General features: G+C 36.8%; 1 protein-coding gene and 1 non-coding gene across 4 annotated transcripts in view; both read right to left on the bottom strand.

Moving 5' to 3' along the window:
* Positions 1–14,008, bottom strand: part of LRRIQ3 (leucine rich repeats and IQ motif containing 3) — a 203,301-nt gene that overhangs the window by 161,750 nt on the left and 27,543 nt on the right. For 2 of the 3 annotated variants that reach the window (XM_047725513.1, XM_047725514.1), the window contains exons 2-3: positions 12,436–12,684; positions 1,497–1,820 (exon numbers count right to left, since the gene is read on the bottom strand). In XM_047725513.1, coding sequence (XP_047581469.1) covers positions 1,497–1,820; positions 12,436–12,684 — 573 coding nt within the window. The remainder of the gene's footprint in view (positions 1–1,496; positions 1,821–12,435; positions 12,685–14,008) is intronic. The other variant, XM_047725515.1, reaches the window with a different exon arrangement.
* LOC125099469 (U6 spliceosomal RNA) lies at positions 4,198–4,304 on the bottom strand. The gene has a single exon (XR_007127195.1). It is a non-coding gene; the product is annotated as a U6 spliceosomal RNA (small nuclear RNA).

Raw genomic sequence — 14,008 nt, 5'->3', positions numbered from 1 at the left:
ATTAACCTTCCATTTTATGGCCAATTGATTTCAGACAAAGATATCCAGATAGTTCACCTGGGAAAGAATAATCTTTTCAACAAATTGAATACATGCAAAAAAAAAAAAAAATGAAATTACACTCTTAATTCACACCATACATAAAAATTCATTCAAAATGAAACACAGTCTAAGTTTCAGCTAAAATTATTAAACTTCTAGGAAAAAACATAGAAACAATTTTATGACCTTAGAGTTCTTAGATACAATTCCAAAAGCATAATCCATAAAAGAAAAAAATTCATAACCTAGGTGTCTTAAAACTCAAAATTTTTCTGCTCTAAGAGACAATCAAGAAAATGAAAAGATGAGCTAGAGGCTGAGAAAAAAATATTTGTAATACATATATCTGATAAAGGATTTATATCCATGGATCTATTCTTACAACACAATAAGACAAACAACCCACATTCAAAATGAGCAAAATATTGCATAGCATTTGATAAAAGTATGTATAATTGATAAGCAGATGAAAAGTGCTTACCACCATTATTCCTTAGGGAAATAAAAATTAAAACCAAAATAAAATACCAATTTATACCTACTAGAATGTCTAATGGTTTAAAATACAAAAAATACTAGTGTTTGAAAGGACATACAGAAACTAGAACCCTTATGTATTTTTGGTTTCTACTATTTAGAAAGCAATTTAGCGTTTTACAAAATTAAGCATAAAGTTACCATAAATACCCTCATTTGCACTCCTAAGAATCTACCCAAGAAAAATGAAAACATATGTCTACATAAAAACATGTTAAGTAGGTGTTCATAACAGCATCATTCATAATAGCAAAAACTGAAAATAATCTAAACATCCATCAACTGGTGAGTGAACAAAAAAATGCAGTATATTCATATAATGGATAATTATTCCACAATCACAAGTAACTAACTACTAAGTAACTAACTGCTGATACAAAATAAATGAGCCTCAAACATATCACACTAAGTGAAAAAAGGCAGCTGGGTAAGACTGTGTATTGTATGACTTGATTCATATAAAATATTTAGTAAAGCAATTTCATAGAAACAGAAACCAGACTAATGGTACCTATGACTGGCGATGGGAGTAGAAATTAACTGCACATGGGAAAGAAGGAAACTTTTGGAGTAGTGGAAATTTCTAACACTGGAATGTGGAGATGGTTACATAACACCACTGATTTACTAAGATCATTAAATCATATATATAAAATGAGTGAATTTTATAGTATTTAAGTTATATCTCATAAAGCTATTATATTAAAACATAACAGAAACCAAAAATATATTTCTCTACAATTTGATATTTTATGCTGAGCAATTTTTATGCAGTAGGCATATAAGCTTCTATAAATTCTCAGATATAATACTACTAATATATTCACTAGTTTATGAAATTTTAAAAAATGATACAGTATATATTAGTTCATATAACTTAGGTTTAACTGAAATGAAACTCTAATGAATCCAATTACCTTTTTCAAAGCAGGGCAGAAATTAAAGAAAAGTCGGTGGTTATATGCTTTGAATCTTTCGGGAAGATGCCAGTTCTGAATTATTTCTTCATCAGAAATCACATGATGATCCAGTGCTTTGAGAGGCCATATACTGTTGACAAGAACATGTCTATATCCTTTTTTAAGGCTCACTGGACAATCGAACATAGTGAGGGCAATGAGACTTGGACAGGCAGATAACATACATATATTCTTTAACTTTGCAAACCCATTGTCATGAAGATAGAGGAGTTTTAGTTTCTTCAATCCACTCCAAAATTTGGTATCTGGTAGACTCTTTATCTGAAATATTATTAATAATAACATCTTAATACAAATATTAATTTTCTATAAATTACATGGAAAATGAAAAACATTAAACATCTCCTAAAATTCAATATTTTCCAAACTGGAAAATTGCTGATTAATAATCCAAAAAAGAATCTCTCATTATCCAATGGTTACTGGAGTAAAAACAATACATTGTTCATCTATAATATGTTATCATTATTAGTATAATTAAATGAATAGACTTTGTTCAGTAAAAATTCCTTCATAGTAGGCCAATTTTAAAATTTTCTAAACATAAAGAATTAAGGAACCATATCAATCAATGTGATACACCACATTAACAAAAATGAAAGTCAAAAATCATGATCATCTCAATAGATAAAGGAATTTGACAAAATTCAACATTTATTCATGATAAAAACTCTTAACAAGTAGGTACAGAGGGAATGTTCCTCAACATAATAAAGGCCATAAATGACAAGCCCACAGCTAACATCATATTCAATAATGAAAATTGAAAGCTTTTCCTCTAAGAACAGGAACAAAGCAAAGCTGTCCACTCTTTCCACTTTTATTCAACACAATATTAAAAGTTCCAGCCAGAATAATTAATCAAGGAAAAGAAACAAAAGGCATACAAATCAGAAAGGAAGAAACAAAACTGTCAGCATTTGCAGATGACATATTATATACAGAAAATCCCAAAGACTTTGCCAAAAAATTATTCAGCTAATAAATCAATTAGTAAAGTTGCAGGATACAAAACCAATATACAGATATCTGCTGCATTTCTATACACTAATAATAAGCTAAAGAAAGAGAAATTAAGAACACCAATCCCATATAAAATTGCATCAGAAAGAGTAAAATACCTAGAATAAATTTAACCAAGGAGGTGAAAAGATCTACACACTGCATACTGAAAACTATAAAATATGGATAAAAGAAAGAGTAAGAGACAAATAAATGGAAAGATATTCCATGTTCTGGACTGAAAGAATAAATCTTGTTAAAATAATATTACCCAAAACAATCTACATACTCAGTATACTCCCTTTTAAATTCCAAAGGCATTTTTCACAGAAAAGGAAAAAAGAATCTTAAAATGTATAGGGAAACACAGAAGACCCTGAATAGCCAAAGCAATCCTGAAAGAGAATAAAGCTAGAGGTATCATCACCCTCATTTTAAACTATATTACAAACCCATAGTAATCCAAACAGTATGATACTGGTATAAAAATAGAACAGACACTTCTCCAATGAAGACATACAAATGGTTATCAGACACATGAAAAAATGTTCATCATCACTAGCCATCAGGGAGATTCAAATTAAAACCACATTGAGATACCACCTTACACCAGTTAGAATGGCCAAAATTAGCAAGACAGGAAATAACGTGTGTTGGAGAGGATGTGGAGAAAGAGGAACCCTCTTACACTGTTGGTGGGAATGCAAGTTGGTGTAGCCTCTTTGGAGAACAGTGTGGAGAATCCTCAAGAAATTAAAAATAGAGCTTCCCTATGACCCTGCCATTGCACTACTGGGTATTTACCCCAAAGATACAGATGTTGTGAAAAGAAGGGCCATCTGTACCCCAATGTTTATAGCAGCAATGGCCAAGGTCACCAAACTGTGGAAAGAACAAAGATGCCCTTCAATGAACGAATGGATAAGGAAGATGTGGTCCATATACACTATGGAGTATTATGCCTCCAACAGAAAGGATGAAAACCCAACTTTTTTTTTTTTTTAAGATTTTATTTGTTTATTTGACAGACAGAGATCACAAGTAGGCAGAAAGGCAGGCAGAGAGAGAGAGAAAGCTCTCTCTGCCGAGCAGAGAGCCCGATGTGGGGCTCAATCCCAGGACTCTGGGATCATGACCTGAGCCGAAGGCAGAGGCTTTAACCAACTGAGCCACCCAGGTGCCCCGAAAACCCAATATTTGTATCAACATGGATGGGACTGGAAGAGATTATGCTGAGTGAAATAAGTGAAGCAGAGAAAGTCAATTATCATATGGTTTTACTTATTTGCGGAGCATAACAAATAACATGGAGGACATGGGGAGATGGAGAGAAGGGAGTTGAGGGAAACTGGAAGGGGAGGTGAACCATGAGAGATTATGGACTCTGAAAAACAACCTGAGGGTTTTGAAAGGGCGGGGGGTGGGAGGTTGGGGGACCCAGGTGGTGGGTATTAGGGAGGGCACGTATTGCATGGAGCACTGGGTGTGGTGCAAAAACAATGAATACTGTTACGCTGAAAATAAATTAAAAAAAAAAAAAAGACACAAAGCTCAATGTAACAGAATTCAGAGACCAAAAATAAACCCATGCATAGATGGTTAGTTGATCTACGATGGAGTCAAGAATATACAATGAGGAAAGGGCAGTCTCTTCATAAATTTGCATATCATCCTTGCACAGCAGCCATGCTAATCTTCTCTGTATCTTTCCATTTTTAGAATATATGCTGCCAAAGCAAGCACAAGGGCAGTCTCTCCAATAAATGATGTCAGGAAAACTGGACAGCAACATGTAAAAAAAAAAAAAAAAGTCATGAAACTGGACCTCTATCTTATATCATACACAAAAATTTCCTCAAGATGGATTAAAGTATAAAACCCAAGACCTGAAACTATAAAACTCCTAAAAGAAAACATAGGCCATACATTCCTTACAATATCCTTAGTGGTGACTTTTGGTTTTGACACAAAAAGCAAAGGACACAAAAGCAAAAATACATCAAGTAAAAATACAATAAACTAAGAAGCTTCTGCAGAGCAAAGCAAAAAAATGAGAAGGCAAGCTACTGAATGGAAGACAATATTTGCCAGTCATATATGTAATAAGGGGATAATATCCAAAATATATAAAGAACTCATACAACTCAATACCAAAATAAAATCCAATTAAAAAATGGGCAGTGAAACTGAATAGACATTTCCTAAAGACATCCAGATGGCCAACATGGTACATGAAGATATGCTCACTATCAATAATCATCAGGGAAATACAAATCAAAACCACAATGAGATATCACGTCACACCTGTTTGAATGGCCATAGTCCAAAGAACAGGAAATAACAAGGATGTGAAGAAAAGGGAATGTAAATTGGTATAATTACTGTAGAAAACAGAATGGAGGTTCCTCAAAAAAGTAAAAATAAAACTACCACATGATCCAACAATTCTACTTCTCAGTATTTATCTCAAGACAAGGAAAACACTGACTCAAAAAGATTTATGTACCCTTCATATTCATTCCAGCATAATTTACAATAGCTAAGACATGTAAGCAGCCTCAGTATCTACTGACAGATAAATGGATAAAGAAAATGTGCCATATATATTTTTTACATATATATATAGATATATATTACCAATCATTATGTTGTACAGATGAACTTAATATGTTATATGTCAATTATGTCATCAAAATATTAAAAAGTCCAGAGCATTTTTACTTATTTATTTATTTTTTAAAGATTTTATTTATTTATTTGAGAGAGGGAGAATAAGACAGAGAGAGCACAGGAGAGGGAAGGGTGGAGGGAGAAGTAGACTCCCCGTTGAGCAGGGAGCCTAATGTGGGACTCAATCCTAGGACTTCAGGATGATGACCTGAAAAGTCGCTTAACCAACTGAGCCACACAGGTGCCCCTAAAAGTCCAGAGCATTTTTTTTCTTAAGATTTTATTTATTTGTCAGAGAGAGAGGAGAGCGAGCGAGCACAGGCAGACAGAATGGCAGGCAGAGGCAGAGGGAGAAGCAGGCTCCCCGCCAAGCAAGGAGCCCGATGTGGGACTCGATCCCAGGACGCTGGGATCATGACCTGAGCCGAAGGCAGCTGCCCAACCAACTGAGCCACCCAGGCGTCCCCAGAGCATTTTTAACTAGACTATTAATTTAAGAAGTAAAATATACCGGTGAGCAGTCAAGATGGCGGAGAAGTAGCAGGCTGAGACTACTTCAGGTAGCGGGAGATCAGCTAGATAGCTTATCTAAAGATTACAAACACCTACAAATCCAACGGGAGATCGAAGAGAAGAAGAACAGCAACTCTAGAAACAAAATCAACCACTTTCTGCAAGGTAGGACTGGCGGAGAAGTGAATCCAAAGCGACGGGAAGATAGACCCCGGGGGGAGGGGCTGGCTCCCGGCGAGCGGCGGAGCAACAGAGCACAAAATCGGGACTTTTAAAAGTCTGTTCCGTTGAGGGACATCGCTCCAGAGGCTTAACCGGGGTGAAGCCCACACGGGGTCAGCACGGCCTCAGGTCCCACAGGGTCACGGAAGGATCGGGGGTGTCTGAGTGTCGCAGAGCTCACAGGTATTAGAACGGGGAAGCCGGCTACAGAGACAGGGCCGAGGAGTGACTCTCAGCTCGGGGTTACCTTGAACCGGTCGCAGGCTCGGTCAGCTTGGAGCGCGGCCAGAGGCCAGGGTGGCGGGAGTCATTGGGCACTGTTCTCTGGGGGCGCACTGAGGAGTGGGGCCCCGGGCTCCGGCTCCTCCGGGCCAGACACCGGTAGGCCGCATCTTCATTCCCGCCCTCCGGAACTCTACGGAAAGCGCTCAGGGAACAAAAGCTCCCGAAAGCAAACCCGAGCGGATTACTCAGCCCGGCCCCTGGTAAGGGCGGTGCAACTCCGCCTGGGACAAAGACGCTTGAGAATCACTACAACAGGACCCTCCCCCAGAAGATCAGCAAGAAACCCAGCCAGGACCAAGTTCACCTACCAAGGAGTGTAGTTTCAATACCAAGGAGAGCGGCGGAATTCCACAGGAGGAGAAAGCAAAGCACGGAACTCATGGCTTTCTCCCCATGATTCTTTAGCCTTGCAGTTAAATTAATTTTTTTTTCTTTTCTTTTTCAATTTTTTTTTCTTCTTCTGCTAAATTTTTTAAACTTTTACCCTTTTCTTTTTTAACATTTTTTAACTAGTTTATCTAATATATATATATATATATATATATATATATATATATATATTTTCCTTTTTATACTTTTTCTTTATTGGTTTTCTTTTTTAATTTATTTTTCTTTCTTTCTGAACCTCTTTTTATCCACTTTCTCCCCCCCCAACGATTTGGGATCTCTTCTGATTTGGCTAAAGCATATTTTCCTGGGGTTGTTGCCACCCTTTTAGTATTTTACTTGCTCCTTCATATACTCTTATCTGGACAAAATGACAAGGCGGAAAAATTCACCACAAAAAAAAGAACAAGAGGCAGTACCAAAGGCTAGGGACCTAATCAATACAGACATTGGTAATATGTCAGATCCAGAGTTCAGAATGATGATTCTCAAGGTTCTAGCTGGGCTCGAAAAAGGCAAGGAAGATATTAGAGAAACCCTCTCAGGAGATATAAAAGCCCTTTCTGGAGAAATAAAAGAACTAAAATCTAACCAAGTTGAAATCAAAAAAGCTATTAATGAGGTGCAAACAAAAATGGAGGCTCTTACGGCTAGGATAAATGAGGCAGAAGAAAGAATTAGTGATATAGAAGACCAAATGACAGAGAATAAAGAAGCTGAGCAAAAGAGGGACAAACAGCTACTGGATCACGAGGGGAGAATTCGGGAGATAAGTGACACCATAAGACGAAACAACATTAGAATAATTGGGATTCCAGAAGAAGAGGAAACAGAGAGGGGAGCAGAAGGTATATTGGAGAGAATTATTGGAGAATTTCCCCAATATGGCAAAGGGAACAAGCATCAAAATCCAGGAGGTTCAGAGAACCCCCCTCAAAATCAATAAGAATAGGTCCACACCACGTCACCTAATAGTAAAATTGACAAGTCTTAGTGACAAAGAGAAGATCCTGAAAGCAGCCAGGGAAAAGAAGTCTGTAACGTACAATGGTAAAAATATTAGATTGGCAGCAGACTTATCCACAGAGACCAGGCAGGCCAGAAAGAGCTGGCATGATATATTCAGAGTACTAAACGAGAAAAACATGCAGCCAAGAATACTATATCCAGTTAGGCTATCATTGAAAATAGAAGGAGAGATTAAAAGCTTCCAGGACAAACAAAAACTGAAAGAATTTGCAAATACCAAACTAGCTCTACAGGAAATATTGAAAGGGGTCCTCTAAGCAAAGAGAGACCCTAAAAGAAGTAGATCAGAAAGAAACAGAGATATACAATATACAATATACAAATATACAATAACAGTCACCTTACAGGCAATACAATGGCACTAAATTCATATATCTCAATACTTACCCTGAATGTTAAGGGGCTAAATGCCCCAATCAAAAGACACAGGGTATCAGAATGGATAAAAAAACAAAACCCATCTATATGCTGCCTACAAGAAATTCATCTTAAACCTGAAGACACCTCCAGATTTAAAGTGAGGGGGTGGGAAAGAATTTACCATGCTAATGGACATCAGAAGAAAGCAGGAATAGCAATCCTTATATCAGATCAATTAGATTTTAAGCCAAAGACTATAATAAGAGATGAGGAAGGACACTATATCATACTCAAAGGAACTATCCAACAAGAAGATCTAACAATTTTAAATATCTATGCCCCTAATGTGGGAGCAGCCAACTATATAAACCAATTAATAACAAAATCAAAGAAACATATCGACAACAATACAATAATAGTAGGGGACTTTAACACTCCCCTCACTGAAATGGACAGATCATCCAAGCAAAAGATCAACAAGGAAATAAAGGCCTTAAATGACACACTGGACCAGATGGACATCACAGATATATTCAGAACTTTTCATCCCAAAGCAACAGAATACACATTCTTCTCTAGTGCACATGGAACATTCTCCAGAATAGATCACATTCTTGGACCTAAATCAGGTCTCAACCGTTATCAAAAGATTGGAATCATTCCCTGCATATTTTCAGACCACAATGCTCTAAAGCTAGAACTCAATCACAAGAGGAAATTTGGAAAGAACCCAAATACATGGAGACTAAACAGCATCCTTCTAAAGAATGAATGGGTCAACCAGGAAATTAAAGAAGAATTGAAAAAATTCATGGAAACAAATGATAATGAAAACACAACGGTTCAAAATCTGTGGGACGCAACAAAGGCAGTCCTGAGAGGAAAATATATAGCGGTACAAGCCTTTCTCAAGAAACAAGAAAGGTCTCAGGTACACATCCTAACCCTACACCTAAAGGAGCTGGAGAAAGAACAAGAAAGAAACCCTAAACCCAGCAGGAGAAGAGAAATCATAAAGATCAGAGCAGAAATCAATGAAATAGAAACCAAAAAAACAATAGAACAAATCAACGAAACTCAGAGCTGGTTCTTTGAAAGAATTAATAAGATTGATAAACCCCTGGCCAGACTTATCAAAAAGAAAAGAGAAAGGACCCAAATAAATAAAATCATGAATGAAAGAGGAGAGATCACAACGAACACCAAAGAAATACAGACAATTATAAGAACATACTATGAGCAACTCTACGCCAACAAATTTGACAATCTGGAAGAAATGGATGTATTCCTAGAGACATATAAACTACCACAACTGAACCAGGAAGAAATAGAAGGCCTCAACAGACCCATAAGCAGTAAGGAGATGGAAACAGTCATCAAAAATCTCCAAACAAACAAAAGCCCAGGGCCAGATGGCTTCCCGGGGGAATTCTACCAAACATTTAAAGAAGAACTAATTCCTATTCTCCTGAAACTGTTCCAAAAAATAGAAATGGAAGGAAAACTTCCAAACTCATTTTTATGAGGCCAGCATCACCTTGATCCCAAAACCAGACAAGGATCCCATCAAAAAAGAGAACTACAGACCAATATCCTTGATGAACACAGATGCAAAAATTCTCGCCAAAATACTAGCCAATAGGATTCAACAGTACATTAAAAGGATTATTCACCACGACCAAGTGGGATTTATTCCAGGGCTGCAAGGCTGGTTCAACATCCGCAAATCAATGAACGTGATACAACACATTAATAAAAGAAAGAACAAGAACCATATGATACTCTCAATAGATGCTGAAAAAGCATTTGACAAAGTACAGCATCCCTTTCTGATCAAAACTCTTCATAGTGTAAGCATAGAGGGCACATACCTCAATATTATCAAAGCCATCTATGAAAAACCCACCGCAAATATCATTCTCAATGGAGAAAAAATGAAAGCTTTTCCGCTAAGGTCAGGAACACGGCAGGGATGTCCGTTATCACCACTGCTATTCAACATAGTACTAGAAGTCCTAGCCTCAGCAATCAGACAACAAAAGGAAATTCAAGGCATCCAAATCGGCAAAGAAAAAGTCAAACTATCACTCTTCGCAGATGATATGATACTATATGTGGAAAACCCAAAAGACTCCACTCCAAAACTGCTAGAACTTATACAGGAATTCAGTAAAGTGTCAGGATATAAAATCAATGCACAGAAATCAGTTGCATTTCTCTACACCAACAACAAGACAGAAGAAAGAGAAATTAAGGAGTCCATCCCATTTACAATTGCACCCAAAACTATAAGATACCTAGGAATAAACCTAACCAAAGAGACTAAGAATCTATACACAGAAATCTATAAAGTACTCATGAAAGAAATTGAGGAAGACACAAAGAAATGGAAAAATGTTCCATGTTCCTGGATTGGAAGAATAAATATTGTGAAAATGTCTATGCTACCTAAAGCAATCTACACATTTAATGCAATTCCTATCAAAGTACCATCCATTTTTTTCAAAGAAATGGAACAAATAATCCTAAAATTTATATGGAACCAGAAAAGACCTCGAATAGCCAAAGGAATATTGAAAAAGAAAGCCAAAGTTGGTGGCATCACAATTCCAGACTTCAAGCTCTATTACAAAGCTGTCATCATCAAGACAGCATGGTACTGGCACAAAAACAGACACATAGATCAATGGAACAGAATAGAGAGCCCAGAAATAGACCCTCAACTCTATGGTCAACTCATCTTCGACAAAGCAGGAAAGAATGTCCAATGGAAAAAAGACAGCCTCTTCAATAAATGGTGTTGGGAAAATTGGACAGCCACATGCAGAAAAATGAAATTGGATCATTTCCTTACACCACACACGAAAATAGACTCAAAATGGATGAAGGATCTCAATGTGAGAAAGGAATCCATCAAAATCCTTGAGGAGAACACAGGCAACAACCTCTTCGACCTCAGCCGCAGCAACATCTTCCTAGGAACATCGCCAAAAGCAAGGGAAGCAAGGGCAAAAATGAACTATTGGGATTTTATCAAGATCAAAAGCTTTTGCACAGCAAAGGAAACAGTTAACAGAACCAAAAGACAACTGACAGAATGGGAGAAGATATTTGCAAATGACATATCAGATAAAGGGCTAGTGTCCAAAATCTATAAAGAACTTAGCAAACTCAACACTCAAAGAACAAATAATCCAATCAAGAAATGGGCAGAGGACATGAACAGACATTTCTGCAAAGAAGACATCCAGATGGCCAACAGACACATGAAAAAGTGCTCCACATCACTCGGCATTAGGGAAATACAAATCAAAACCACAATGAGATATCACCTCACACCAGTCAGAATGGCTAAAATTAACAAGTCAGGAAATGACAGATGATGGCGAGGATGCGGAGAAAGGGGAACCCTCCTACACTGTTGGTGGGAATGCAAGCTGGTGCAACCTTTCTGGAAAACAGCATGGAGGTTCCTCAAAATGTTGAAAATAGAACTACCCTATGACCCAGCAATTGCACTGCTGGGTATTTACCCTAAAGATACAAACGTAGTGATCCGAAGGGGCACGTGCACCCGAATGTTTATAGCAGCAATGTCTACAATAGCCAAACTATGGAAAGAACCTAGATGTCCATCAACAGACGAATGGATAAAGAAGAGGTGGTATATATACACAATGGAATACTATGCAGCCATCAAAAGAAATGAAATCTTGCCATTTGCGACGACGTGGATGGAACTAGAGGGTATCATGCTTAGCGAAATAAGTCAATTGGAGAAAGACAACTATCACATGATCTCCCTGATATGAGGGAGAGGAGATGCAACATGGGGGGATGAGGGGGTAGGAGAAGAGTAAATGAAACAAGATGGAATTGGGAGGGAGACAAACCATAAGTGACTCTTAATCTCACAAAACAAACTGAGGGTTGATGGGGGGAGGGGGGTTGGGGGGGGTGGGATTATGACACTGGGGAGGGTATGTGCTATGGTGAGTGCTGTGAAGTGTGTAAACCTGGGATTCACAGACCTGTTGCCTGGGGATAAAAATATATGTTTATAAAAAATAAAATTAATTAAAAAAAAGTAAAATATACCAAATCACACAGTGTTTATATATTTCTAACTCAAAATTTTGTTTAAACTTAAAAAAATTTTTAAAGTAATTCTCCACATCAAATGTGGGGCTCAAACTCATAACCCAAAGATCAAGAGTCACTTGCTCTACCTACTGAGCCAACCAGGCACGCACCCCTTAAATTTTAAATTTTGTATTTAGATATATTCTATTTTTAAATTTTTTTATATTTTATATAAAAATTGGGAGATATATTGGGATAGACAGCATAAGTGTTTTTGAATATCAATTTCATTTATATGCAAAAATCTAAAATGTCTATTGCTTACCTGATTTCCATGGAGATCAAGTTTGACTAATTTTATACAACTTTGAAGTGGATGAATATCTGTAATAAAATTGTTTGAGAAGATGCATACTCTGAGAGAGATATAGGATTGCAAATTTTCCATGGATTTTAAATGCAGGCCACTGAACTTCACGAAAACAAAATCTTTTTGATCTTCTATTATGTTCTCATTATAGTGACTCCATTCTTCATGACTGGTTAGCTCTTCTGTTATTGTTCCATGAAACATCTAGGAAATAAAAGAGTTGAAGGTAGGAAATGGAACGGAATTTTAAGGGGTTTGGGCTGTTTTTTAAAGGCATTGCTCAAAGATCATATATACAAAGTGAAACTTGTTTTAATATTTTGTTCAAAACTTCCCAACCTTGGAGAGTCAGAATTGCTCTGATAGGATATGTAACGAGTGTGCTGCTAGGGAGCCAGTGCCCATATATACATGGCTCCTGTGTTTACTCTTGTACTGGGAGTTCACTCCTTGACTTTGCCTCACTTCTACTACCCTCCCTGCATTTCAGGGTTTTTTAAGAGTATCTCCATGGATGCAATCTCCCTTCTCTTATTTTAACAATACATCCTAATAGCTTTTAGCTGCACATGCTGGGAATTTCCAATCCAGTTAAATGGTTTTATTTGTTTTTTAATTAAAAAAAATTTTTTTTTTAGTCCCCTAATATTTTTCTGTGGAACAGAAAAAAGTAACGGTTAATGGTTCTTAACTCAGTATATTTTTATTGTGAAAAAGTACTATTGAAACTTAGGTAAAGGAAGGAGAAAGCCAAAACAGAGCGTACTGCACAGGTGTTAGTGACTTAGGGATAGAAGGACAGAGTGGAGTGAACACCCTTCAAGACAAAAGAACCCTCTTCCCCTGTTTCCTCCTTGCGGAAGGAAGACTGACCAGAGTAGACCTTGCTTTCTTAGGCCTTCTGGATACCAACTGTTTCCAATATCAACCTCCAAGATGATACCAGGGAAGTCCAATGCTATGGAATATGACTTTATGCTCTTAGAGATTTAGAAAGTAAAACAGAAACTAGGTACATTGTTGAGGTTTATAATCCTCAAACTTTGTATTTTATATATGTTTAACCGATAGGGAATGAGCATCTGGGGAAATAAATTTAGGCTCAATATTTATCTTTTACTGTTTTATTACTGCTTCTCCTGTGCTTTAGTTTGAAAATTTGGGCTTTTGGACCCGATTTCCTTGTAACCTCAATTTATAAAGCTGCAAGGAAGAGCATATTTGTTCTCATTTCAGTCTTCTGCTAACAGGAATCAGGCAAAAGTAAATTATGTTAGATTTTTCAAATGGGTTCTTCTCTATTCTGTAGGTATTTTTTTCGACTTCCAAAAATAAATCTGGAAACAAACAAAAAAGTTTCCAATAGCTAGTGAGAATACAATGGGTAAAAAAGTAAAAATAAAATAAAATAAAATAAAGAAAAAGAAAAAAAATCTAATTTGTAAATGAAATCTAAATTTAAAAAAAAAAGCAGAATCAGACCTGTATATCAGAGAATAAACTGATAGGTGTCAAATAAGAGGGGGCT

This window comes from Lutra lutra, chromosome 4 (genome assembly GCF_902655055.1).
Source record: "Lutra lutra chromosome 4, mLutLut1.2, whole genome shotgun sequence".
NCBI lineage: Eukaryota > Metazoa > Chordata > Mammalia > Carnivora > Mustelidae > Lutra > Lutra lutra.
The sequence above is the reverse complement of the archived record's forward strand: the minus strand, read 5'-3'. Positions and strand labels throughout refer to the sequence as shown.